The sequence below is a fragment of the Mesoplodon mirus genome (genome assembly GCF_964341445.2).
Source record: "Mesoplodon mirus genome assembly, chromosome: 12".
Lineage (NCBI taxonomy): Eukaryota > Metazoa > Chordata > Mammalia > Artiodactyla > Ziphiidae > Mesoplodon > Mesoplodon mirus.
The window spans coordinates 35,869,662-35,896,636 of NC_138988.1; the positions used below are offsets into that span (position 1 = coordinate 35,869,662).

General features: G+C 45.5%; 2 protein-coding genes across 5 annotated transcripts in view; one reads left to right on the forward strand and one right to left on the reverse strand.

Moving 5' to 3' along the window:
- RFT1 (RFT1 glycolipid translocator homolog) overlaps positions 1 to 25,019 on the forward strand; it is a 40,411-nt gene extending 15,392 nt beyond the window's left edge. For 2 of the 4 annotated variants that reach the window (XM_082638770.1, XM_082638772.1), the window contains exons 7-15: positions 3,482 to 3,560; positions 8,152 to 8,202; positions 8,919 to 9,049; positions 10,175 to 10,319; positions 17,512 to 17,617; positions 20,175 to 20,245; positions 22,328 to 22,410; positions 22,512 to 22,761; positions 23,058 to 23,215. In XM_082638770.1, the coding sequence (XP_082494896.1) occupies positions 3,482 to 3,560; positions 8,152 to 8,202; positions 8,919 to 9,049; positions 10,175 to 10,319; positions 17,512 to 17,617; positions 20,175 to 20,245; positions 22,328 to 22,410; positions 22,512 to 22,761; positions 23,058 to 23,074 (933 nt within the window). In that variant the 3' untranslated portion in view covers positions 23,075 to 23,215. Of the gene's footprint in view, positions 1 to 3,481; positions 3,561 to 8,151; positions 8,203 to 8,918; positions 9,050 to 10,174; positions 10,320 to 17,511; positions 17,618 to 20,161; positions 20,246 to 22,327; positions 22,411 to 22,511; positions 22,762 to 23,057 lie in introns of those variants that run through there. The other 2 variants (XM_082638773.1, XM_082638771.1) reach the window with 2 other exon arrangements.
- Positions 13,161 to 14,628, reverse strand: LOC309814081 (high mobility group protein B3). The gene has a single exon (XM_082639447.1). The coding sequence runs from the start codon at positions 14,545 to 14,547 to the stop codon at positions 13,948 to 13,950; it is 600 nt and encodes a 199-aa protein (XP_082495573.1). The 5' UTR covers positions 14,548 to 14,628; the 3' UTR covers positions 13,161 to 13,947.
- Positions 25,020 to 26,975: the final 1,956 nt, after the last annotated feature.

Genomic DNA, 26,975 nt, shown 5'->3' on the forward strand with positions numbered 1-26,975 from the left:
TGGTTAGGACTCTGCGCTTCCACTGCAGGGGGCACGGGTTTGATCCCTGGTTGGGGAACTAAGATCCCACATGCCGCCGTGGCCCAGCCAAAAAAAAAGAAAAGAAAAAAAAGGGTAAGGAATAGGACTTCCCCAGTCTCACCCCTGGGTCCAGTGGGTGAGACTTCATGCTCCCAATGCAGGGGACCTGGGTTCAATCCCTGGTTGGGGAACTAGATCTCGCATGCATGCCGCAACTCAGAAGAAGCTGTCATGCCACAACGAAGATCCCTTGTGCTACAACTAAGACCCAGAGCAGCCAAAATAAACAACAACAACAAAAAGTCAGGAGCTGTAGTTTGAGCCCCAGTCCCTGAGCTTGAATCCAAAGCCTGAACCCTACCATGAGGAGAGAAAAGCTTGGAAGAAGACCAGGAGGAGGCAGTGGCAATTATCTATCACTTATCAAGTGATGAGGACAGTGGAGGGTGGGTGGAAGCGGGAGCATGGACGAAGCCAGGGCAGTCGATAGCCCTGGAGTGAGAGGGAGAGGAAAGAGTGCTGTGCGGGGTGTGGAGGTGATGGAGGGCAGGGGACAGGACCGTGGCCCTGGTGACTCTTGTCAGTGTGGTAAAGATGCAGCTTGTTGGACCATTCTGAGTCAGAAGAGTTTGGGAAGTAGAAGAGTGACTCAGGTTAAAGCACAATGAGCCCCTGAGTTCTGATCCCAGACCTTCTCCAGAGGTACTTCCCATCACCTTTCCCCACCTGTACCTCAATTTCTCCATCAGTACCGGGAGGCAGTGGAATGGCTTGTTAGTCACGGGATTCTGGAGAAATTCACAGCCTGTAGACCAGCTCAGCAATACCAACCTAGCTCTTGGGGAAGAGGCCTCTTTTTTTTTTTTTTTTTTTTTTTTTGCGGTACGCAGGCCTCTCACTGTTGTGGCCTCTCCCGTTGCGGAGCACAGGCTCCGGACGCGCAGGCCCAGCAACCACGGCCCACGGCCCACGGCCCACGGGCCCAGCCGCTCCGCGGCATGTGGGATCTTCCCGGACCGGGGCACGAACCCGCATCCCCTGCATCGGCAGGCGGACTCTCAACCACTGCACCACCAGGGAAGCCCCAAGAGGCCTCTTTTGACCTTCCCAAGTGACAAATCCATTCAGAACAGAATGGTAAAAGCCCGGAGAGTGCTTCTTTTTCTACCACTTAGCAGGTGCCTCTGAGAAGAAACCCAATCTCTGATCAGACTTCCTGCCTCTGTGTCCTTAATGAGCATTTTGGAGTTAGTAAGCAGTGTGGCCATTCCTTCCAAACCATGGGTCCATTTAAACTGAAGGCATTAGGAGAAAGGAATGCTCAAGTATAAGCTTGAAGATCAGATGCACTGTCATGATTTCACTGTCCTAAAGAACTTTTAATTTATTTTTTTTAAAGAGCTCAGCCACCTTCCCAAATCAGTTCACAGCCTAACAGCAAGTAGGCTTCACAAAAGCCTTGTGGGTCCGCTGTAACTGTTCATTTCCTTTGAAAAGAGCACAGTTACTGCTTTGCAGATCACACCCCTCGCCCCCTCCAGAGGACCACCTGGCATGGAGGGGGCAGAGAGAGAGAGAAGGTGCTTTACCCAGGCTCCCCTGAGGCCAACTATGGGCGGGAATCAGTGTACCAGGATGACATGGTCCACAGTGCCCCCTAGTGGTATAGGGAGGTCTGGCGCTCTTTGTTCTGGGGCAAGGAAATGCCCAATTTCCTTCTCACTGAGGAAAATTTCCTCCTGGACTAGAGCTACCCCTGGCATTCGGCTCCAGGTCCAATGATGCACTGATGTCAGTGTGGTTTGGCAGGATTCAGAACTGTCCTCCAAATCTGGAAGAAAGGTTCTGAAACCAAAGGGTGAGGAGATTTGAGGACTGGAAATGACCCTTGCTTTCAAAGGGTACTCTAGACTTGCCCTGTCCTAAATGGCAATGTGGACGGGGCAATGTGGCTACAGAGCATTTGGAATTGAGATGAGCTGTAAGTGCACTCAATACACACTAGAGGGCTTCCCTGGTGGCGCAGTGGTTGAGAGTCCGCCTGCCGATGCAGGGGACACGGGTTCGTGCCCCGATCCCGGAAGATCCCACATGCTGCGGAGCGGCTGGGCCCGCGAGCCATGGCCGCGGAGCCTGTGTGTCCGGAGCCTGTGCTCCGCAACGGGAGAGGCCACAGCAGTGAGAGGCCTGCGTACAGAAAAAAAAAAAAAAAAAAAAAAAAAAAATACACACTGGATTTCAAAGAATTAATATAAAAAATATGAAATGCTTCTAGTATTTCTTTTCATGTTGCAATGATAATATTTGGGGTCAAATCAAATATATTAAAATGAATTTTACGTGTTTCTTTTTACTATTCACTGTAGACTGCTAGAAAATTTAAAATCGTATATATGGCATGCATTATATTTCTACACAGATGGGCTTTGGGCCAAGAGCAGGGGCCCATGTGACTGGGACAGGTTCTACGCCTGCCTTTGGGCCAGCTTCCATAGCTAAAATCGACCTTTTAGAGAGGTGGGTTGGGCTTGGCCTTGTGATTCACCCCTTTCCTCCTAAATAGCCCCCTGAAATCCCACCTTTGAAAAGTCTGAGTTAATAAGAACTTTCCAAAATGCAGGTACCCTGAGAATAAGAACCTAACACCTAAACTGAATATTCTGGATGCCTTCATGTTTGAGGAGGGGCCCCTAGAAGGAACTGGGAGGAAGTAGGAAAAAAGAAGTCATGTCCAGCTAGCTTGCCCCTCTCCTGCATTTTGTGGTCGGCTCTCTGGCTTTGAGGCTACCTGTCTCTTACAGGTTGACCTCTGCCCTTCCTAAGCATTTGCTTCCTTCTTACCCTCCTTGTCCCTAGAAAATGGGCAGTTTGGTGCTCCCCCTGAGAGTTTGAGAAGAGCCATATCAGAAGTTTGTTTTTTGTTTTTGTTTTCCTTTTCTCTGTCGTTCCAATTCTATGTGGTTTAACTGAGCTGGAAGGCCTTACTTTCTTTTGAAATATACAAGCCAAGCTCATATGCTTTCTGTAAAGGGACCCTGGCTGGCTAAATGAAGCACTAAGATGTACATTGAGCAGAACTTGTCCTGCAGCTTGGCATGCTTCAGACGTCTTTTAAGGGAAGAACTGACTGTGAGCTGTGTGTGTTCCATGTGGTCAGCTTACTCTCTGGGCAGCAGCAAGGGGACAGCACAATTCTTTAGGGGTCTCAGTGAATGAATCTTGGGCAGGCCCCACAGGGAGGCTCTTCCACCCAGAGACTTTGTCTTCACATTTAGGAATGTAAGTTCTTTGCCAGTATTCGTTAGATGTTTTCTGTGTGCTTAGCAGTAAATGAAAAATTAGTGGGGACTATCCAAATTGGGATTTAGAGACCAAGCTGAGTTTGCCTCTCATGTAGTATTATTATATTCTTAGACTTGGAATACCTGGAGTTTTTGCTTTGTTTTGTTTTTTCTTCTAGGCTTTTGTAAATTGGGAAGAGGCTAAATTGACTTGGAGTTTCTTCAAACAGTCTTTCTTGAAACAGATTTTGACAGAAGGTAAGTAAAAAGTCTCTCTAAGCAGTCAGGAAACTGAAGTATCAGCCAGGGGATTCCATAGAACTGCTGATTGCCTAGATGCAGACCACCTGCTGCCTAGAGCCCCCAGGGCAGAGGACCCTCAGAAATGAGAGTTTTTTAAACAAGGAGAGGGAAACTAACATTTATTTAATTAGATACTAAAGTTGTCTAATTTAAATCTCCCCACAGCCTTGTAAGAAAGATATTGTCCCCATTTATTATGGATGAGGAAACTGAGGGTCAGTGAGGTTACATAACTTCTGCAGAAATGAGGAGCAATTTAATTTGAATCCAAGTCTAACTCCCGAACCCATGTTAACAGCGTTTAAACAAATGTATTATAAAAATATTATATCAATTACAGAAAGTTTGGAAAATACAGAAAACGATCTGTAATCTCATTTTCCTAACTTTTTATACACTTGTTTTTCTGCACTTTTTAAGAACCAGGTTTTTCTCATTTTATTTTCTTTAACAATAAAATTCACCTGTGGGATAGTTTGGTCAGCCTTCCAACTTCTCGGGACTTTCAGGTTTAACAGTGACAGAGCTCTGAAGCAGAGGGCAAACCAGGAGCTGAAAGTATATGTAACTTTTCTATATATATGTATTGGTTTATTTATACCCAGCTTTAGTTCAAAGAATGAGATTGGAGGTGGCTATAAGCTGCTGAAAGTAGTAGTTTCTCTCTATAAATTTCATGTGTCTGTACATCTATATATCTATTACTGAACGTGTTTCTAAATCTTTTCAAAAATTCTTTTAATTATGAAAATAATATAACCCCATTACAAGAATTTTGGAAAATAGAAAAGTTTCCTATAATTCTAGCATTGTAATACAAACATCATTATTATTATCTTGTTGTTTTTCCTTTTCCACCTTCTTTATTTTATTCATTATGCTTCCAAAGGGAAGTAACTCTCCCTAAGCCTCACTTTCCACATCTGTGAGTTAAAGGATAGAACCAGAAGGCGCCTTAGGGCTCCCTGAACTTTGCGAATGGGTGTTTCTAGCCTGAGCCCATAATGCTGCCATTACAGAAGTGAAACTGTTCATAGGACTTCTGGAGGAAGTAAAGGTCAGAAGCCTTCGGAGAGCTGACTGGAGGTGCCTTAATGCTAAGTTTCTTGAGAACACCGAGTGTGCTGTTCACCACTGTCTCTGTGGCACCCTGCCGGGCCTGGCACATGATAGGTATTCAGCAAGTATTTTTTGATAAAGAAAGGTACTGTAGTGAAATTGTATATTGTGATAGTTCCCATTATTGTTAGAACAGGCAAAACAATGGAGGGAGTTTTGGGAAGGGGTGTTACTTAAATGCACTTTTTTTTCCTCCTGAAGTTTAAAGGACAGTTTGAATGAGTTGAGGAATGGTCCTGAGTTGGTTGCAAGCAGTGGCCCTAAGTTGGTTGTCTGGACTGCAGTGGCTAGATGTGTTTGCAGTGGCAGGTGTCAGCTACACACTCAAGCCTCCCAAGCTGGGCCTGCTCCATGGTTGGGCCGTCCTGACCTGGCTGGCAGAGGGCCCTTAGGGACATTCCAGGGCCTCCCTCTCTGTGGCTGTGAAGTAAGGAAGGGGCTTGACAAGGACACCCAGATTCTTCTTCTCTAAAAACTACAGCTCTAAAAAATTTGAAATCATTTATTGTTACAGCAAAAATGTGTGTGTGTGTGTGAGTGTATATAGTATATGTGTATGTATGTGTGTGTTATGTGTGAGTGTATATAGCACATGTGTATGTGTGTGTGTGAGTGTATACAGTATATGTGTATGTGTGTGTATGTGAGTGTATACAGTATATGTGTATGTGTGTGTGTATGTGTGAGTGTATATAGTACGTGTGTGTGTGTATGTGTGGATGTATATAGTGTATGTGTGTGTGAGTGTATATAGTATATGTGTATGTGTATGTGTGAGTGTATATAGTATATGTGAGTGTGTGAGTGTATATAGTATATGTGTATGTGTGTGTATGTGTGAGTGTATACAGTATATGTGTGTGGGGGGGGGTGTATAGTGTATGTGTGTGTGAGTGTATAGTATATGTGTGTGTGTATGTGTGAGTGTATATAGTATATTTGAGTGTGTGTGTGAGTGTATATAGTATATGTGTGTGTGTATGTGTGAGTGTATATAGTATATGTGAGTGTGTGTATGTGTGAGTGTATATAGTATATGTGTATGTGTGTGTATGTGTGAGTGTATACAGTATGTGTGTGTGTATATGTGTGAGTGTATATAGTATATGTGTATGTGTGTGTATGTGTGAGTGTATATAGTATATGTGTATGTGTGAGTGTATATAGTATATGTGTCTGTGTGTGTATGTGTGAGTGTATATAGTATATGTGTATGTGAGTGTATATAGTATATGTGTATGTGTGTATGTATGTGTGAGTGTATATAGTATATGTGTGTATGTGTGAGTGTATATAGTATATGTGTATGTGTGAGTGTATATAGTATATGTGTCTGTGTGTGTATGTGTGAGTGTATATAGTATATGTGTATGTGAGTGTATATAGTATATGTGTATGTGTGTATGTATGTGTGAGTGTATATAGTATATGTGTGTATGTGTGAGTGTATACAGTATGTGTGTGTGTGAGTGTATATAGTATGTATGTGTGAATGTATATAGTATATGTGTGTGTGTATAGTATATGTGTATGTGTGTGTGTGTATGTGTGTGTATATAAATGCTGTTACTTTCTGCCTCCACATTTCCTAAACACTGTGTGTCAGGTGCTGAGAATACACAGATGAATGAGGAACAGGCCGTGGCCTCAAGGAGCTCATTCTCTCCCCAGAGACGCAGGCATTTGTGTGGTTAACTCTGATACAGGGCTGTGAGGGGCTGTACTTGGAAATGCCAGCTCATTCGCCAGACATCTCTTGAGTGCTGTTTCATTTCCTGGAGCTCTGCTAGGCAGCCAGGGGCACGGAGATGAGTGAGACATGGTTCCTGCCCTCAGGGAGCTCACAGAACGTGGGAGGGAGAGGCCTTTTGTGCCAGAACCCAGGGAAGCCCCTGAAGAAAAGCCATTGCAGGTGGTGAGAATACCAACAGCTGAGTCTGGGAACACCGGCCCAGCCTGACTCAGAGCAGCTGGAGGGGCTAAATCCTCCATGTAGGGTGTAGCAGAGGATGACATTGTGATGGGGGGAGGTGGGGGTGAGGTTGGTGAAGGGAGCCCAAAAAGATAGCTCGGGGTAAGTTTATAAAAGGCCTCAAGGGCTTCCCTGGTGGCGCAGTGGTTAAGAATCCCAATGCAGGGGACACGGGTTCGAGCCCTTGTCCAGGAAGATCCCACATACCACGGAGCAACTAAGCCCGTGCACCACAACTACCGAGCCTGCGCTCTAGAACCCACGAGCCACAACTGCTGAGCCTGTGAGCCACAACTACTGAAGCCCACACGCCTAGAGCGCATGCTCCGCAATAAGAGAAGCCATTGCGATGAGAAGCCCATGCACTGCAACAGAGTAGCCTCCGCTCGCCACAACTAGAGAAAGCCCACGCGCAGAAACGAAGACCGAACGCAGCCAAAAATAAATAAATAAAATAAATAAATTTATAAAAAATGATAATAATTAAATAATAAAAGACCTCAAATGCAGAATCAAGGCGCTTGGACTTTTTGCAAATACTCCAGAGCCATTTAAAATTGTGAAAGCAGGGATTGACTTAATATCTGTATTTGCAAAAGCTGGAACTGTTAGTTGTGAGGATGGATCAGAGCAGAACAGAGATACAGATGGGAACTAGTGCAGTGCCTGAGGACCCGTGCCTGGGAAGACTTGCAGAGGTCCCTGCCACAAATGCAGTGGCTGGGAGATTGTAGGCAGGGAAGGGCTGAAGAGGGACTTAAGATCACATTGCTTCTCATCTCTTAATATTGCTTTCCTCTTTGAGCAAGTTGCTAGGAGGTGAGAGTTGGCCCTTCAGAGCTATGGACACTCTTCAGTGCTCCACCTCCGTAGTGGTCAGTGCTTTCCACTCACAGATAATAAGAACATTCATGGAAGTTGGGGGTGGGGAATAGGGCTCTGGGCTGGTGTCTTCACCTTGAAAGCATTAGACTGTCTTGAATTGTGAACTTGGGCTCCAGGGAACTGCCAGCCTCCACGGAGCTTTATCCACCCAGAGGGGAAACTTTTGATGAGTCTGTGCACTTAATCATGGACCTTTCATTTCATAGAATTTACACTCAGATTATCCGACCTCCCTGAAAACTTGAGATAATCATTTTCACCGTTAACATTTTAGTAACTCCTCATACTTTTTAAAAAACTTAGACTGGTTTTATTGATTTTTGTTTTGTTTTTAATTTAACTGGTTTGGAAATTTGTTGTCAGTAAAGCCCTCTGCACTTTCCAAATTGTTATTATTTTGAGATTATTTGAAATCAACATTAGGACAAGGAACATGTCTTTAACTGATTACTTAATTTTTCTCCTTTGAGAGTATTTACCAACTGGAAGAGATGATAGACGATAAAAGAAAAGGAAACAAGAAAATACTGTACATTTGAAATGCTAATTATTTTGCTTTTCCATTTACAGGCGAGCGATATGTGATGACATTTTTGAACGTGTTAAATTTTGGGGATCAGGGTAAGATGAAATTCTGTATTGTTTTAATTAAAGATGAACTATTAGTAGACACTTTCTCATATTTTTCTCTGCAGTTTGAAACATTTAATGAAAAAATGAACCTGAAGATTATTTTTTAAAAAAAGATTATAAGAAATGAATCCTGAAGATTAAAAAGTGTAGGTCTTTATAAATATATATTTGACTATCCCCTCTCATTGACGTGGGTGGCACGTTCTCTTTTGAGGTTCTCTGCCCTTACCCTGCTTTCTGCAGAGCTCTGGTGCTCATTTTGCGGGCCAAGGTGTGCTAAGAGAAAAGGGAGCTCATTGCAGTCACAAAGATTTGCTCCATGTTTGTGTGGCTAGATAGGTCTTAATATTTTTTTCACATTTATTTTTGAATATAATCCCAAAGTAGTGTAAATAAAAATAGAAAAAAAATCAACTTGGCATTAATGACTTTTATAAAAAAAATGCTGGTGATGGAAATGTTCTGTCTTGACTGTATCCATGTCAGTTGTGATATTGTGCTATAGTTTTGCAAGAATTTACTGTTTGGGGAACCGGGTAAAGGGTACGTGGATCTCTCTTTTATTTCTTACAACTCCATGTGAATCTATAATTATCTCAAAAAGTTTAATTTAAAAAATTAAATTAGAAAAAATTTTAATGGTGCTATAAAAATTCAAATAGAAAAACCAATACGATTGTTATTTCTTCCTTTTTGTTTTGTAGGCGTGTATGATATAGTGAATAATCTTGGCTCCCTTGTGGCCAGATTAATTTTCCAGCCAATAGAAGAGAGTTTTTATATATTCTTTGCTAAGGTGCTGGAGAGAGAAAAGGATGCCACACTTCAGAAGCAGGTAGTCTTGGTTCTCATGTCACCATCTCCCAAGTGAATTCTCTGTCTATGTGCAGGATAAACAGACAGAAACGTGGAGCTATCTGTTCCCCTCTGTTAGATCTGAAATTTTCTTCTAGTTTTCATTCTTCTATCACATTCTGAAGGATGGCAGGACCCTGAGCTCACTTCTTCTTTCACAGCTTCTCCTTTTTGCCCTGACCAGCCCTTCTTTTTCACCCTTTGTCCTTCTTTGTGACCTTATTCTTGTCCCAGCCCTCTCAGAACTCTCTGCAGCTGTCCCCGGTGCAGCGCAGACCTCCTTCCATGGTCTAGTCTTAGGTGTAAGAATGAGGTTGCCTCCCCCATCCTCAGATTCTCAAGAACAACAGATGAGCTGAAGGATGCAGAGACCAGGTCAAGGCCAACTGAGGGTGCGGGGAGGAAAGCATGCAGACATTTGGTCTCGCTCACCACACCAGTTATTTAGCTTCTTAAGGACTTGTGACATGCCCAGAACTCCATTCTGACTCTAAGAATTGATATACTCTGGCCAGTAAAAACAGAAGAGATTTTAATCCAAGAGTATTTGGTTGTAGAAACTTCCCTTTTCCTAGAACCATTGAAAATGTCTGTCTTAGAATTAGAAGCAAGCTAAGTTGGCCTCTTACATCTCTTAGAAGACATTTTGCAAAATACAGTTTATGCACAGTATTTCAAAATGAGCTAATCTGGTTCTCAGACTGATTTAGGAATGTTTTCCTAAGTGTAGATCCCAGGAACATCAGGGTTTGGAGTTGTTTGTCAGGAGAAGCACGGTGACAAAGCTAGCTAGCAATGTAAAAACTCGTCCATTTAAGAATAAATGTCAGAGGGGGAAGTAAGTGTTTCCTAGGCAACATTTGAGATAGTTTATCCTAAATGAGTTAAAAACTAACCCTCCCTTGCACTGCCTAAGGAGGTACACTTTGTCTTTTTCCCTCCATTTGCTAATTGACATAGAAACAAACCCAGGCTACAGAAAAGCAGTGATGGCCCTCAGCAGTTGAAAGAGTTATCTGTAAAACAGCAAAGGGAGAAAGTCAGACGTGAAGTTTTTCTTTAGTTCATGATTCATCCCACTTCCTTCCCTCTCCCCTGGCCCAAGGAGGATGTTGCTGTGGCCGCCGCGGTTTTGGAGTCCCTGCTAAAGCTGGCCCTGCTCACTGGCCTGACCATCTCTGTTTTCGGCTTTGCCTATTCTCAACTGGCTTTGGACATCTATGGAGGGGCCATGCTTAGCTCAGGATCAGGTATGCACAAGAGGTTTTTTCAGATCTGTTCTAATTTCTAAACCGAAATATTTAGAAGAGCCTTACAAAATTCAAACACACGACTGACATGTGTGTCAGTGTAGGGAAAATTGCCGGTAGCTGGGGCACCTGAGGTCAAACCAGCCCAGGGTGCAATTGGAGCTTTGGCACCAGGTCGATCAGTCCCGCAACCTCACTTGGAGCAGTTGTTATGAATCCTTGGGTTTCCTCTCAGCCCTAAAATGTGTTTTGCCAATTGCTTCCCTGTGCTCCCTCTGGGGTAAGCGAGGAAGGCAGAGAGCAGGCTCTGATGAGTCTCCGCTTGGTACTAAACACATCTGCAGATAGTAAATGCCACATAAATCTCACGGCCTGATGCATAAAAGCCTCCGAAGGATAACCCAGAGCCATTCGCAGAGAATGAAATTGATCTCGGCAAATAAAGTGGTATATTTAATCCAGTGACTCTTGGGTTTTGAAGGAGAAAAGTATTGAATGTGTCTAACTTTGAAACACTTGGTACCCAGGCCACTGGCCGTCTCACAGCATCGCTGGGCCCTGGGAACTTCACCAGTTTCAAAATGCGCTGGGTCGTGGGGTGGCAATCCATTTGGAGTGTTTCGTCTTGGGTTTAGCAAAGATGTTTTTAATTCCTCAGGTCACTAGACAAGAACCCTGAAGACTTCTTTCTGCTGCCCTATCTCAAATGTAAAGGGCCTTCTCCAGTGCCATTTTACAACGTCACTGGCATGTTTTAGTCTCCACTATAATAGGCCCAAACTTTTAGTATTAGGGGAAGAAGGGCCGAGTTTCTGCTTGACAGCAAAGGTTGTTAAGTTTGGAGAAACACCTGCCATGAAACCAATGACGTGGTTTGTGGCTCCCTGGGTCAGGCAACTGCAGGGAGGCCACATTAGGAAGCCATTAGCAAGTCAGTGTGCAGAGACGGGCTATTTCACAGCAGCTCTGCCCCTTTGGAAAGGTAATCACCAAGGAGCAGCCTTTGTAATGCAACCACAGGACAATGCCACGAGGAAAGGGCTGTACCATCCATGCAGTGTTCACTTGCTGGATTCGTTAATCATAGAAGATACATCAACAAACCATTGTCATTGTGTGGTCCTTTTACTCAAGTGAGATGCTGGTACCAGTCTTGAGAATTTAAAAGGGTCAGTGTTAGTTGATTTCTCAGGTAATAAATTCTATCTCTGATGGTTTATGTCAGAGCCATTAATAATTCTATTTATTTTTTATTTATTATTTTTTATTTTTGGCTGCGTTGGGTCTTCGTTGCTGCACGCAGGCTTTCTCTAGTTGCGGCAAGTGGGGGCTACTCTTCATTGCAGTGCACGGGCTTCTCATTGCAGTGGCTTCTCTTGTTGCAGAGCACGGTCTCTAGGCACACGGGCTTCAGTAGTTGTGGCTTGAGGGCTCAGTAGTTGTGGCTCACGGTCTCTGGAGCGCAGGCTCAATAGTTGTGGCACATGGACTTAGTTGCTCTGCGGCACATGGGATCTTCCCGGACCAGGGCTCGAACCCGCGTCCCCTGCATTGGCAGGCGGATTCTCAACCACTGCGCCACCAGGGAAGCCCCAGAGTCATTAATAATTTGAGACTCAAAAAGATATCCCCTCTGTCTCATCTTCAGAGAGAGAAGAGTCTTGAGAGTGGTCTGGTTTCTCAGTCTCTGAAAAGGATGTGTGGTTTGGTGTAGCCGCTGCAGGATCTTTAGGGCCCTTGTCGTCTCTTGCCTGGCCCAGGCCTCCATCAGCATCCCTGTCCTGGCAAGGTCTTCCAGCATTTGTCTCCTCATTGCAACTGCTTCTCATTTTGACCAAACTTCCAGTTCTCTGTGCCTTCTGGGAGGGTCATTTTGTCTCCCCAGGGTGCCTGTCGGCTTTCCTTCCCTCGTCTGCACTCCACCCATCTTCTCCTTGCCCTACTCCTGACTCTTTGGACTAGGGCTGCGTATCCGAATGCCTTTCCTGTGCCAGAAAACATTAACACTGCTGCTCTCTGCCCCCCTCCGCCCCCCACCGTAGTCTTTTTTGTTCCCTTAAAACTACCTCGCAAAACTTGACTTTCTCCAGAAAGTCTTACTAAATCAGAAAAGAATGGGAACTTTCTTTTTTTTTTTTTTTTTTTTTTTTTTGCGGTACGCGGGCCTCTCAGTGTTGTGGCCTCTCCCGTTGTGGAGCACAGGCTCCGGACGCACAGGCTCAGAGGCCATGGCTCACGGGCCTAGCCACTCCGCGGCATGTGGGATCTTCCCAGACCGGGGCACGAACCCGTGTCCCCTGCATTGGCAGGCAGACTCTCAACCACTGCGCCACCAGGGAAGCCCAGAATGGGAATTTTCCATGGCTCAGCCCAACACTTAGTTTTCCAAGTGGACCTTGCAATGCTGCTGTCCTCCGTTGCCCCAGTTGTGTGTTGCTCTTTGTCCTCACCTGTGAAGTGGACTCACCTATGACCTGAAGTGGCCTCTCAGAGGCCTCTGTGCTGTTGTCTCCAAGTGTAGGACTTGGACGCACCACAGGCAGGCTTTCGTGGGGCACTGTGGTTTTGCTTTGCATTACTTGGCTTAGCCCTGTATATAATTAGGAGCTTTGGAAGTGCTCTGAGACTTTTCTCAGAAGTCTTTCTCATACCTAGCTTTTCCATCCTAAAGAAAAATACATTCAGTGAACTCCCCTGAGATTTCTCACATTTATCTCTTAGGTGCTTCTCTCTTGCCCTTTCTTTTTTTTTTTTTTTTTTTTTACAAATGTAATACTGTTTATTTAACTTCAAAAACATTTCAACGTTTTAAACATACAAAAAAAATAACAGAACATTGCAGATCGTGTTTAGTACAGGTTCTTGAACTTTTATCAATACAGTGGCTCTTGGCTTTGCTGACAATGAAGACTCCTATGGTTTGTTTAAAAAACAGTTAAAACTACCACTTCAACTAAAAAGGATCAAAACACTTCTCATGCCAGGTGACCCCCCCCTTTTCCACAGCTAAGAATGGCAGCGGGATGCTATGTCTCTATATACAGAAACAAGACAACCTGAAGCTAAATGGATGCCCACTGCAGTGTCCACAGGTCCAGCCCCACAGTGCACGCCCTGAGCTACGGCCCCTCCGGAAGGCATTGCTCCCTACAGCCTCCACACCAAGCAAGGAGCGTCAAGAGTGTGTCTCGGTTGCTTTGTTCTTTTTACAAACTATAGATATGTACAGCTGAGAACTCGGGATTCCTAGCCAATGACCATAGAGTTAACACACCACCTCACAAATTAAAAAAAGAAAGAAAAGCCAGAAACATCTTTAAATGCTTTGTCACACCAACAGCAAAGTGCACAGAGTGAGGAGAACACGAGAGCCTTTTCATTTTAAAAATGTTTGGAAATATGTACAACTTTGATACAGTTTCCGGGTGCTCCAGACACCCATGGCCACTCTATGTAAACCACTGACAATTAATTGCTAGAGCACTTTGAGAGACTACAATATGATCATGATCCAACTGGGTAATTAAACCTAACAAGGGCAACAGACACGTCCCGTGTGAGACGTGTGTCAATCACGGTGCCTCCCTACTCTAAGGTATTCACAAGGAGACACATCAACAGGTTTTCTTTATTCATCCTCCTCCTCCTCCTCCTCTTCTTCGTCCTCGTCTTCTTCCTCTTCCTCTTCCACCTTTTTCCCGGCAACTTTAGCAGGACCCTTGGCGCCATCAAACTTCCCTTTAGACTTATACTCTGCGACATCCTTCTCGTATTTCTCCTTCAGCTTTGCTGCCTTGTTGATGTATGGCTGCTTCTCGCTGTCACTCAGGTTATTCCACATCTCGCCCAGCTTCTTTGCCACATCTCCAATAGAGATGCCAGGGTTTGTAGATTTGATCTTGGGGCGGAATTCAGAACAGAACAGGAAAAATCCAGACGGTGGCCTCTTGGGGGCATTCGGGTCCTTCTTCTTCTTGCCTCCCTTAGCTGGTCCGTAATCCTTCATTTCCCGATCATAGCGCACTTTATCTGCCTTTGCCATTTCATCAAATTTAGACTTCTCTTTCCCAGACATTGTCTTCCACCTCTCAGAGCATTTCTTGGAAAATTCTGCAAAATTGACAGGGACCTCGGGGTTTTTCTTCTTATGTTCCTCTCTGCACGTCTGCACAAAGAAGGCATAAGCAGACATCTTGCCCTTTGGTTTCTTGGGATCACCTTTAGCCATCTTGACTGTATTGTTCGCTAGTCTGGGCAGCGCAGGGCACGACGCGCGGCTTAGCTCTCCACAACCTCGCGCTAGCTGCCTCCACGAGAGCTCTCTTGCCCTTTCTTTTACTTGTTTTTTGTCTGGAGAAGGAAGGATTTATTATTTGCAGCAAGTAAGGAGAACACTTGCTTTCCCAAAGCAGTGTCTTCTCTTTTATTTTTTAAAATCTTTTTTTCTTCTCAATCCCCTAATATTAGTTTCCTAGGGCTGCGATAACAATGTATCACAAACTGGGTGGCTTAATTTCAACAGAAATTGATTGTCTCACAGTTCTGGAGGGCAGAAGTCTGAAATCCAGGTGTCAGCAGGGCCGTGCTCTCTCTGACATCTCCAGAGTAGGTATCCTTCCTTGCCTCTTCTAGCTAATGGTGTAGGCCGGCAGTCCTTGACTTGGAAATGCATTAACTCCTCCTATCACGTGGCTGTCTTCTCCCTGTGTGTCTTCACATTGTCTTCCCTCTGTGAGTGTCTGTCTCTGCGTCCAAATTTCCCTTTTTTATAAGGACACCAGTCATAATGGATTAGCGCCCACCCTAATGACCTCATTTTAACTTGGTTATCTTTATAAGACCCTATTTCCAAATAGATCATACTCTAATAGGTCCAGATAGATCTATTAGACTTCAAATTACTTCAGATTACTTTTGAAGGGGATATATAATTCAAGCCATACTACCACTCACTTTAATCCATAGTTTAAGGTTCCATCCACAAATTCCCCAATTCCAACCTCTTTCCCCAAAATTGAATCACCGTTTCATGCAGGAGTTTTGTGTCCTCCACATTGCAAAGCAGCTCACTATCCACCTTCAGATAGACTCACACATGCCTTCAGCTTTCAGTTATCAAGTGAGAGGTGCAGGTTATGAGAGGAGCCCCACTCCTCTCTGCCAGAGAGAGGAGGATGGAGAGAAGCAGGAAGCACAATGAGCATAGCCTCCAGCCACTGCAGGCCTGAACCTGGTCCCTGCCTCCTTTGCTGGAGTCATCCCACAGCTGGGGTGGGGGCCAGGCTACTTTCTGCAGTGACTTGGGGAATGAAATGCAACAGGATACGGTACAATGTGAACACAAGAGAGGGCCATCGGGCTGCCCTGTTAGTAGTCCTTTTGTCCTTTTTGATGGCCGTAAAACTATTTAGGGTCCCCATGACGCAGGGATGTTTCATATTAAGCAGCTTTCATAAACCATGAATAAGTTTAAGATTCTGAGACTCGGGAACTCCCCCCGGCCTTTCCCTTTTCTTTTAGCAGTTAAGTTTTTTCTTTATTGAGGGCTAATTTACATAAATTAAAATGCTGTCCTCTTAAGAGCACAGTTTGGGGGCTTCCCTGGTGGCGCAGTGGTTAAGAATCCGCCTGCCAATGCAGGGGACATAGGTTCGAGCCCTGGTCCGGGAAGATCCCACATGCCGTGGAGCAACTAAGCCCATGTGCCACAACTACTGAGCCTGCACGCCACAACTACTGAGCCCACGTGCCACAACTACTGAAACCCGCATGTCTAGAGCCCATGCTCTTTAACAAGAGAAGCCACCGCAATGAGAAGCACGTGCACTGCAACGAAAAGTAGCCCCCGCTCGCCGCAACTAGAGAAAGCCTGAGTGCAGCAACGAAGACCCAATGCAGGCAAAAATAAATAAATAAATATTTTTAAATGCTTTAAAGAAAAAAAAGAGCACAGTTTGATGAGTTTTGACAAGTATCTACACCCATGTAACCAACATCCAGATTAAGATACAGAACATTTCTATTACCCCAGAAAGTTCTCTTAGGACCCTTTCCAGTCAACTGCCCCCCTCCAACTCAGAGATAAGCACTGCTCTGATTTCTGTTACCATAGATTAGTATTGCTTTTAAAAAGAATTTCATATAAGTGAAATCATATAGCACGGGCACTTTCATGTTCGGCTTCTTTCCCTCAATATAATGTTTTTGAGATTTATCTATGTTTTTACATGCATCAGTAGTTTTTTTTCTCCTTGATTGCTGAGAAGTATTTCTTTGTGCGGACGGCCCATAGTTTGTTTATCCCTTCTCCTGTCAATGGTCACTTTGGGCTGTTAGGAATAAAACTGCTATGGATGTTTTTGTGCACATGTTTTTGTGAACACATGCATTTGTTTCTGTTGGTTGTACACCTAGGAGTAGAATTGCTGGATCATAGGTTAAGTACATGTTTATTTTATTAGAAACTGCTTGGCTGCCTCTCAGTAATGGCCCTCTTAAAGTAGGGGATCAGGGGATTCCCTCGTGGTCCAGTGGTTAGGACTTGGCACTTTCACTGCTGAGGACCCAGGTTCAATCCCTGGTTGGGAACAAATGTCCTGCAAGCTGCGCAGCTTGGCCAGGGGAAAAAAAAAAGAGGGGATCAATTTCATTTTAAGGCTCCCAATTTTTTGTTAGCAGATCTTCCCAAAGCTTGTTAGTTAGCTATAGAACCACATCACTTTGTTTTAGGAGAAAATAAACTTGCAGGCTCTGATTCTCCCTGAAGAGTTATGGGTGTTCTATCTCTGTAGTTTCCTGCTGCTCCTGAACCCTGGGCTTCTTCAGGGCCTCCTCAACTGAGCTTCTCTTAGCATGCAGGGCCATTAGCGTCCCCAAGTGCTCAAACTAGCAGGCTTCTTCATGCTGATTTAAAAAGTGAGATTTGCTTGCTGGCCAGATAAGCTTTTAGTTGTTAGGCAAGAGATCTGTACATTTATTCCTAATTGTCCTTTTGTTTTTAGCTGTTTATTTTAGTCAGTACTGTAGAATGCTGGGAGTCCTTCCAGATAGGCTCAAGCATGCGTCTGCCCACTGATGACATCAGCAGGGCTCATGACCCAGCTCTGGTGTTCTCTGACCAACCTGCCGAAGTGAGGGTGCACGTGGGCCTCCCGTTTGGGCTCTGGAGTCTCAGTGGGTTATTTCCTTACAGGTCCTGTCCTGCTGCGTGCCTATTGTCTTTACGTCCTCCTGCTTGCCATCAATGGAGTGACCGAATGTTTCACGTTTGCTGCCATGAGCAAAGAGGAGGTCGACAGGTAGGTAACCTTAAAGATACACCTCTAATTATGGCCTTCAGCCAAAATGAAGTAACTTCTTTCTTTTCATTCTGAACATGCATTTACAGAAGGCTCTTCTAGAACCAGGAGTGTGGTGCCTTCCTCAGGCACCATTCAGTAAGTCCTCCCCACAGTAGGGCTGGGGGCAGACACTGCTCCTTGCCTCCCTTTGTGAAGGGAGAAGTCAGGGCCCTGAAGGGTTGTGTTAGTCCAGGCTGGCAGAGGCAGGCACCAGACAAGATCACTCCTTTACTCACCTCCTTGCCCAGTGCTCCGATGGGTTACCAAGGAGCTTCTTCAAGATGCAGATCTATAGAATCTGATTTGTAGGTCTTGCAGAATCTCGGGGATCTGTGACACCTCTCCTCAGAGAAAGGCCCAAGTGCACATACAAGTTTTGCCACATTTTTTCCCATCCATTGACCCCCAGGTCAGGACCTCTGCCCTGGAATTTCAAGCAGTAGTTTTTAACACTGGTTTTGAGTCACAGTGCCCCATGGAGCTTGTTAGAAATGCAGATTCCTGTCCACCCTACTCCCACCACTCTCTCTCCTACCACGCCTACAGAATCAGCAGGCCCTGAGCATGTGAATGTTTTAAAACTCCTCAATGCTTCTGACGTGAACTCCTGGTAAGAGCCTCTGACCCACACCTAGGATAATTGATCTCTTGTGTTCCAGATGCCAAAATTAGCAAGGTGGTATCTGAAGACATCACTGCAGAATGCAGTTGAGGAGAAGGATAAAACTGATAGGGACAAAGAAGAGAGAGGAAGAAGAAGAGAGAAGGGTGGGTGTAGGTAATGGGGCGTGCGGCCCTCTTTATCCCTTTGCCCCTTGAGGTCTGGGTCCCTCGGGGGTTTCATGCTGCCTCTGTAGTGCCCTGAGTGCCGTTGAAACCCCTCAGAGTCCCAGTGCGGGGGTAGGCTGGGAAAAAGGTACTCAGAGAGTTGGTGAACCCTTCCTCTCATTCAGAGCAGCCTCTGTCTGCTTCCCACTGGGGCCTGTCTCACAGAGGCTTGGTGACCTTGTATGCTACACCGTAGTTGAGAACTGGAGTCTAGGGCAGTGGTCCCAGCCCAGACTGCTCAGAAGTTCTGGCCCCCTCCCATACCAGCTGAACTGGAATTTTAGGAACTTAGGCCAAGGAGTCTTTTATTGCTCAGCTCCAGGAGATTGCTGATGATAGATAGCAAAGGCCTTAGGAACCGCTGGCTCAGACCAGCTTTCAGAGTGAAAACTGCATTGAACACTGTGACCCAGTGCATATTTGGGTGTGACTGAAAGGAAGCTTCCATGAAGCAACAAGTACCCCAGTTACGCACAGGACACACTGATGGTTTTTAATTCTGTTCTATTTCATTCTTTAAACTGCCATGTCATGACCCACTAAATTGATTTCCTAGCCTACTTTTAGGTCACAACCCATAGTTTTCAAATGGTGGTCTAGACATGGTTTTTACTTCAGACAGTTAAATTTATAGCTATAAACTGCTTTGAGTCTATTTTTTTTTTTTTTTTTTAGTGGATAAAATGTTCTCTAAGTTTAATTTTGAAAGCACTGTGTTTTTACTTGAAAGGTGCTTCTAACATGAAATAATTTAAAAATATAATTTAAAACATACTAAATGAGGCACTGAGGTGTAGTGGAAAGAGTTCTGGACTAAGAATCTATCTCTTTGAAGGGAATTTTGTTATAACAATTTCAGCATTAGTGTTGAGGGGGAGAATCAACACTAAGCCTGATTAAAACATTAAAAATATATATCTTGCAACAAATCATGAGGGAATATAGACAGTGGCTGGTTGCTTTGGTTTCTCTTACATTGCATTGACCCAATGAAAGCAACTTTTTAAGTTATTTGTAGTAATGGGATCAGAACACTATATTAAAATCTGGAAAATTATTTTCATGGTATTAGTAGTCAACATAGAGAAAAGACAGGGCCTTGTTCTCATCTGAAGTAATTCACTTCCCCTAAGAGTAAAATGTGTGTACCTTTAAGCATGGTCTCCAGGTTTGTATTAAACATAGCAGCCCCCTTTCTGTCTGGGCCCCTGGCCCCAACCCTCAGTCCTGTCTGAACACAGGTAGCACCTGGGCTCATCACAGACCCCAGCAATTTTCCCCTCTCTATGAATTTAGCCAGACATAAAACGGCAGTAAGAATTTTTATAGTAGAATTGAGCAGCTTAGTTAAGTGTTATGATTGATTTACCTTGTACATTTCAGATTCTGAATTGAAAAATATATACTGATGAAATCATGGCTTTTAGTTAACTACCTACAGGTTAATCAGTGTTTTTCTAAATAAAAATCGGGGATTTGGTTGGATGTGAAATATTAGAATGTCCATTGAACTGCAAGTTGCTTTTTTGTTAATAACCTCATAATATGTATAGCATAAAATTGATGGCTTTTACATTATGCTCCACTGAAGGATTTTTGTTGTGTTTTGTTAAGGATATCTCATTTTCTTTTGTTCATTTGACAAATACTTTTTGGGCATCTACTCTCTAACAGGCATTTCTTTAAGCTCCAGGAATTCAGCAATGAACAAAAGAGAAGAGATCCCTGCTCTCCTGGAGCTGACAGTGGGGAAGGCAGGTAGCAAACAAGTAAATAAGCAAGAAAATATGGTGCTTTGCAAAGAACTAAAACAGGGTTATGTAGTGAGATTGGGGGCCTTTTTAGATTGGGGGGCCCCTCCAAGGAGGTGGCATTTAGGCTGAGGCCTGAATGACCAAGAAGGGTCTGCTATGCAAAGATGGGGCCGAACCTTCCAGGCAGAGGGGACAGTGATGCAGAGGCCGAAGACTGACAGCTCCTTTTTCTGACTTGTTGGCCCTTGAGTGCCCAATGTGGAGTGGGACTCCATAACTGTTGAATGCAGGACGAGTGCACACAAGACTGGCACCATCCTTTGCATGGTTGCCAAGGCTACAACGTATGGCTGTGCCTTGATGTTTTCAACCAGCACCCACTGGGGGATGCTTCAGTTGCTGCTGCAGTCATCTATCTTTTGATAAGCCTGATTAAATAACTTCCTGTCTGTGTTAACCAAGCCTTAGAAAATAGTCATTGTCACTGACTAATTTTCCATTGATTTAAAAAGTGGCATTTTAATTTTATCTTTAAAATTCTCATTTTTTCCTGAAGTGGATAATGTCTTTAAGGCTATAGACTTATGAGTTCTGGAAAGTTCAATAGTTGCAGAGCCCTCTTCTAGTGAAAAACAGTGGACTCCGTCATCATCAGCACCTCCCAAATGGCTACGTTAAAGAAGCCACACCATGGAACTTGTCCCTGCTTGAATTAGCATGAATTGCCTACCGGTTTCATTCATTGTTTCCATTCTACTTGGAGCTGGGTGAGGATGACTTTGAAAGTTCGTGAACCTATGGCCTAAACTCCAAGCATTGGTCTTAATAAACCTTTCTGAGATCGTTTCTGAAAAAAAACTGAACAGATTACACATCTCTGCTTCTTTTTGGAAAAGAGGTCAGAGTACTGGCCCAGCCTCAATTGCCTGTTATAAAGTTGGCCATTCTGATAATTGATTAGCAGTTAGTGAAGAAACTTCCCTTTTGAAGATGTGGGCTCTTGTAGTTCTATTACTCATTAAAAGAAACTCTCTCAACTAAGAAGCAAATGAATTCCCTCTCTGGAATTCTGGATGAAAGCATACCTCCCCTGTTGGAGTACAGTATGTGTGTGTGCACGCATACGCACGCATGTGTGTTCTTGCTATCCTCTCTGATGAATTATATCTCCCATAGCACCTTGGGCTTGATCAGCCCAAGGACCAGAACCTGGGCATTTGGAGGCCACAGTGGCTTTCTTACCACCCCTCCCTCCTGTACAGAACCCGAATGGTGGCCTCTGAGGTTTCCTAACCCAGCTGACACAGCTTAGGGATCTAAGGAGTTTGGTTCCCTCAACAACTATACACTTAGAATGCCTGCTGTGTGCTAGGCAGAAATGAGATGCTGGAGAATTTTGTTCATGGATGTACCACAAGCCTTTTGGAAGCCTGTGGCAGCTATTTTATCTCTGCTGAGACTCAGTTGAGAACTGAAAACTGAAGATAACTAAGTGACGTGCTGCTCTGGGATCATAGAAGTGAAAAGAGCAGTATAATCCTGCCAGTCGTAGAACCCACAGAGCTCTGGAGATGTAGAGAGCAGAGGAGGGATGTGTAAGAGTCTGGGAAACCCTGAAGGTGGTCCAGGCTTTGCTCCCTGTTTCCATTTCATTATGGAAGCCGGTCACTTGCTTTGAGTGAGATCCACTGGCCAAGGTTATGGGGCTTCTGCATTTTGCAAGGGAAGCGGTATGAGGTGCTAAAGTTTAGGGGCCAGGGGTCAGGTTGGGGTGTCGGCTCATTCCTTAGGCAAATTATTTAGCCTCCCTCTGCCTGGTTTCCTCGTCCATAAAACGGATCCAAGCTCCACAGGGAAAGGGCCGTGTGTTCATCCACCAGTACATCCCCAGCACCCCTCACAGTACCTGTCAGAGTGCCTGTTCACATGTAATTGTTATCTGTGTCATATTGTTGTGTCTCACGTTAAAGACAGGCTGAAAAGGATTTTTATGTGTTTTGATCACAGTGTCAATTAAAGTAACCAGTTATTATCCTTAAACACCATAAATATGTTGAGTTGTTCATTTTCTTACTCTTCTACTCAGGGGTGAAAGGGACAGTGACATTTCCATGTTGTCCACTTAGCATTCGATCTTGTGAAAATCAGCTGGATCGCAGGAACTTGAAGGTGCTTTCTGTGAATTCATGTTCACAGCCACTTTCTTTGTAGCAGCCCTGCCTTGGGACCAGGTACCCACTGCCCTGCATTGCTTGCTTCCCTCTTCCCAGGTACAATTTCACAATGCTGGCCCTCTCAACTTCGTTCCTGCTGTTATCCTATCTCCTGACCCATTGGTGTGGCAGCGTGGGCTTCATCTTGGCCAACTGCTTCAACATGGGCATTCGGATCACACAGAGCCTTTGCTTCATCCACCGCTACTACCGGAAGAGCCCCCACAAGCCCCTGGCCGGCCTGTTCCTGTCGCCAGTCCTCCTCGGGGCATTTGCCCTCAGTGGTGGCATTACTGCTGTTTCCGAGGTGAGGCGCCCTGCGGCCTTCACACCACATGATTTTGCAGCATGTCCACTGTCCCTCGTTCTAGGCATCCCATTTCTGCTCTGCCTGACCCAGCTGGACAAGTACTTGCTTCCTCTTACCCCTTCCCCTAAGCTTCTGGGACTACCCGTGGGAATAGAGTAGACCCTAGTACATAGCTGTCATGCCTTTACCTGACTGGAAGCTGGAGCAGTAGGGCCTCCACTCCCCGTGGCTTGCCTCAGAGAAAGGAGGTACGGCTGGGGGCCCGGGGCAGTGACAGTGGTTTCTTTCTGCAGGTGTTCCTCTGCTGTGAGCGGGGCTGGCCAGCCATGCTGGTGCACGTCGCTGTGGGGGCCCTCTGTTTGGGAGTGACTCTTGGGACAGCATTCCTCACAGAGACCAAACTGATCCACTTTCTTAGGACTCAGTTAGGTGTGTCCAGACTCACTGACAAAACGACGTGACCTCGTGGAAGCCCTATGGCACCTGGACCAGCTGTGGAGCGGTTTTGTGGGTGGAACATGTTTTTTATGCAGAAGAGCCCAGTTGGGGGTCTGTAGTGGAGTGAGACCAACACACAGGTGAGTCATCGGAGCGAACCACCAGACCAAACACTTAGCATCCGTTTGAGATTTCAGACAGCAAGGAGGAGTTCCATTTTTAAGGGAAGACCAAAAAGCTTTTAAAATAGATGCAATTGTTTTTTTCACCATTTTGTTGTAATCAGCATTTTTCTTTTTGAATGATGTGTTAATTCTTTTTGGTTGTGATTGACCTTCAGAACTACATGTTCCAACAAACTCTATCTTGGATGATAATAGTTAATCTTCTGGCCCAGAAGGAGAGATGTAGCCACTTTACCCTCCACAGGAATATTTAACATATTCCATAAAAGCCGGAAGGAGACTTGATGTTATGTGATGTTGTGCACCAAACAAGAACAAGTTGGCCCTGGAGTTGTGGCTTTCCCCACGTCAACACTGTGGCCTGGTTGTTTAGCGAAGGAGAAATATTGCTCAATGAGAAATCTAAGAAATGAAGACACAGTCTTTCAGGTCACATTTCCCACAGTTAGGCAGAGTCACGTCTCTCCCCTTCATGGCTGTCCCCCACTCCCACCCCCACCCCCAGGCCAGCACATGTCTTCCCACAGCAGGGGCAAGCCGGCTGACGACCTCTGGCCTGGCCACTTGAGAGAGGAGGGCTTTGAAGGACACTGTGATCCTTCGTGAGCTACTCTGAAGGGAACACCGCTTTGCAGTTGGCTGTAACTTCTCATGAGGAAATTGCACAGATGACAACTAAAGTTGAACAGAGGTGTCTTTTTTTCCATCAGAATGAAATAGGGAAAATTCTATACGGCATGTGTCACTGAATCACACCCTTCCCCCACTGACCTGTTACTTCCGGCACTGGTCAGTACACCGGAATTCCAGCCCCAGGACAAGACTGGCAGGCTGCGGATCTGGTCCTTCAGGCTACAATGTGAGCCCAGGCTAAGGCTTGCCTCCCTGCCCTGCACCCAGCAGGTGCTGTTCTCAGGCGGCAAAGCATTCTTCTTCTTTCATTAATGTATTACTATATTAACTGATGTAATTAATGTATTAATTAATTAGATGTGATTGGCCTTTGGAGCTACATGCGCAGAGTATATCTTGGGTGGTAATAGCTAGTAATCATCTAGTCCCGACGTCCCCAAACTTTCTATGTTTACACCCAGAGAGCAGGGAAGCTTGTATCAGATGGCAGTTTGGCTGAAATGCACACATTTAAATCCCCTGGCCCGGAGCCAAAGCCAAGAGGCCAAGGATAAAGAACCACCAGTGCACCAAGACTAGGACCTAGTCACCTGGACACCTTTTTATCTATTCAAGGAGAGAATGCTTCGTATTAATTGCAGGGAAAGTAGCTAAATGCAAGGTGTCACTGAACAATCAGAGGCCCTCCAGAATCATGGGCTTGGTCATATTTTGCAAGGCAGGGTCAGCCTACCTTAGAAGAGCTGATTGCCCCGTGGGGTAGGGTGGGTGGCACACACAGAAGGCAGCCCCCCGCCCCCAAGTACTTTTTTTAAAAAATAAATTTATTTATTTATTTATTTAGGGCTGAGTTGGGTCTTTGTTGCTGCGCATAGCCTTTCTCTAGTTGTGGCGAGCGGGAGCTACTCTTCGTTGCAGTGTGCAGGCTTCTCATTGTGGTGGCTTCTCTTGTTGCGGAGCACGGGTTCTAGGCACATGGGCTTCAGTAGCTGTGGCATGTGGGCTTAGTAGTTGTGGCACACAGGCCCTAAAGCACAGGCTCAGTAGTTGTGGTACATGGGCTTAAGTTGCTCTGCGGCATGTGGGATCTTCCCAGACCAGGGCTCGAACCCATGTCCCCTGCATTGGCAGGCAGATTCTTAACCACTGCGCCACCAGGAAAAGCCCCCCAAGTACTTTTTTTTGTCCTTTGAATGCACAGAAATGGGCCTCCAGCCCTCACAAGTTCCTTCTCTGCTGCCATTGACCACCCCTCTCTCCCCTAGAACCCTGTCACCCGACCCCTGCCCACTTAACCCCAGACTCAAAGTGTGGTCCTCGCACTACCTGCCTCAGAATCACCTGGATTGCAAGTTAGAAATGTAGGTTTCCAGGATCCATTCCAGACCTTTGGCCTCTGCATCTCTGGGGCAGGACTTCAGGACCAGCTTTTTCGGCAAACTGAGGTTGGCACACCCCATTATCCTCACCAGCAGCAGTGCCCAGGGCCAGTCGTGCTCGTGTTCACAGTGTCCATCCCAGCTCCAGGAAAACAGCTGCCGTTGCCTGAGCAGCAATGCTGATGCCCCACCTCCTCGGGAGCAGGAACACCACGGCTCCCACTCTGTTCTCCAGCTTGGAGAGTCTCTGTGTCTGACAGCAAGGGCTCATGCTCATCTCGTCCCCATGCGGCCGGGCTCTGCTATCAGCACAGGGCTGCCGCAGTCAGGGCCAGCGCCTCTTGAGAGATGGCCAGCTGGGACGGCCATGGGGGGCTGCTTCCTGTGGCCTGCTTCCCCGTTTATAGAAAGAGGAGTCCCCGTGGCCCAGGGTTTTGGGAAGCAGGTGTTGTCCCATTACTAACGCCTGCTTTCCGGGCTCCAGCACTTGGGCAGCAGGCCCTTTGCAGCCCATGGCTTCTGCCTCTGTCCCCGCTGCTCCCTGGAGCACAGCTGGGCCCGACCACTCGCTCTGGGGCTTTCCCCCGTCTCCCTAGAGCCACACCTGTGCCTCAGGGTGCTTGCATACATGAGTGCTGAGCTGCCCCACGTTACCAAAGAAGGGTTTTGGGGGGGAATCACACTTGAGGCTTTAAGTGCCACTCAAAACATAGTGAGGCTACTTTTCCATGGAAACAAGTCTCTAAAGTACATCCATTTATGAAACGAAGAAGCTTTTGTTGGTGAGGATAGCAGCATTTCTTCTTTCTGTGCTGCTCTGGCCACATGTGTGTTGGTGTCTTCAGGTTTGGCCTGTCAGGTCCCTCCGTGAGGGGATGCTGCTGTGCTACTTAATGCTTCCTCAGCTGTGACTTCTGGCTCAGGAGATGCTGTATACTCTGCCCCACTCCCTGCCACTTACTACCTAATTCACCAGGGCACCTCCTCCCTCCTGTCTTTTTTTAAAACCATGTATTCATATTGCTAGTTTCATGTCAATTTCCCCATTTTAAAATGAATAAATTATTTTCTTCACATCTCTGTGAAGATGTTTCATACTACTTCTCCTTCCAAAAAAGAAACAAAAACTCTTAAATTTCAAAAGGAAAGTGGGCAAGTACCTTGAGTATGTGAATCGTTTTTATTCCTCATCAGAACGGTTCTCCCTACGTTGACGTTACTAGACCATGATTCTGACTTTGAAAGAGGGGCTGGATTCCTGGCCCCTGCAATGGAGCTTTCTGTGTCCCAGACTGACAGGCCTGGCAGTTTATTCACCGCCTTTCCCTTCCGCCCGAAGTAGTGCTCCTCATTGTTGATAGCACTTTTCTCTTTCCTGTCTTCTCTGTCTGGCCTGTCCTTTTCTTGGTCATGTTTTTAAAATATGCAGCCATTTTTGGCAGGTCAGAACTAATATCAGGGCAGGGAGGACAAGTGTGTGATTTTAGGCCTGTGGTTTTTAGGGAGTCCAGGGTACCCCTTCACCTTTATATCTTCCTCATTCGGTTGCTTGACTCGTGTATTTTATTTGGAAATG

Coding starts and splice junctions, on each gene's coding strand:
- LOC309814081 (XM_082639447.1), bottom strand. CDS start 14,547: ATGGCTAAAGGTGATCCCAAGAAACCAAAGGGCAAGATGTCTGCTTAT.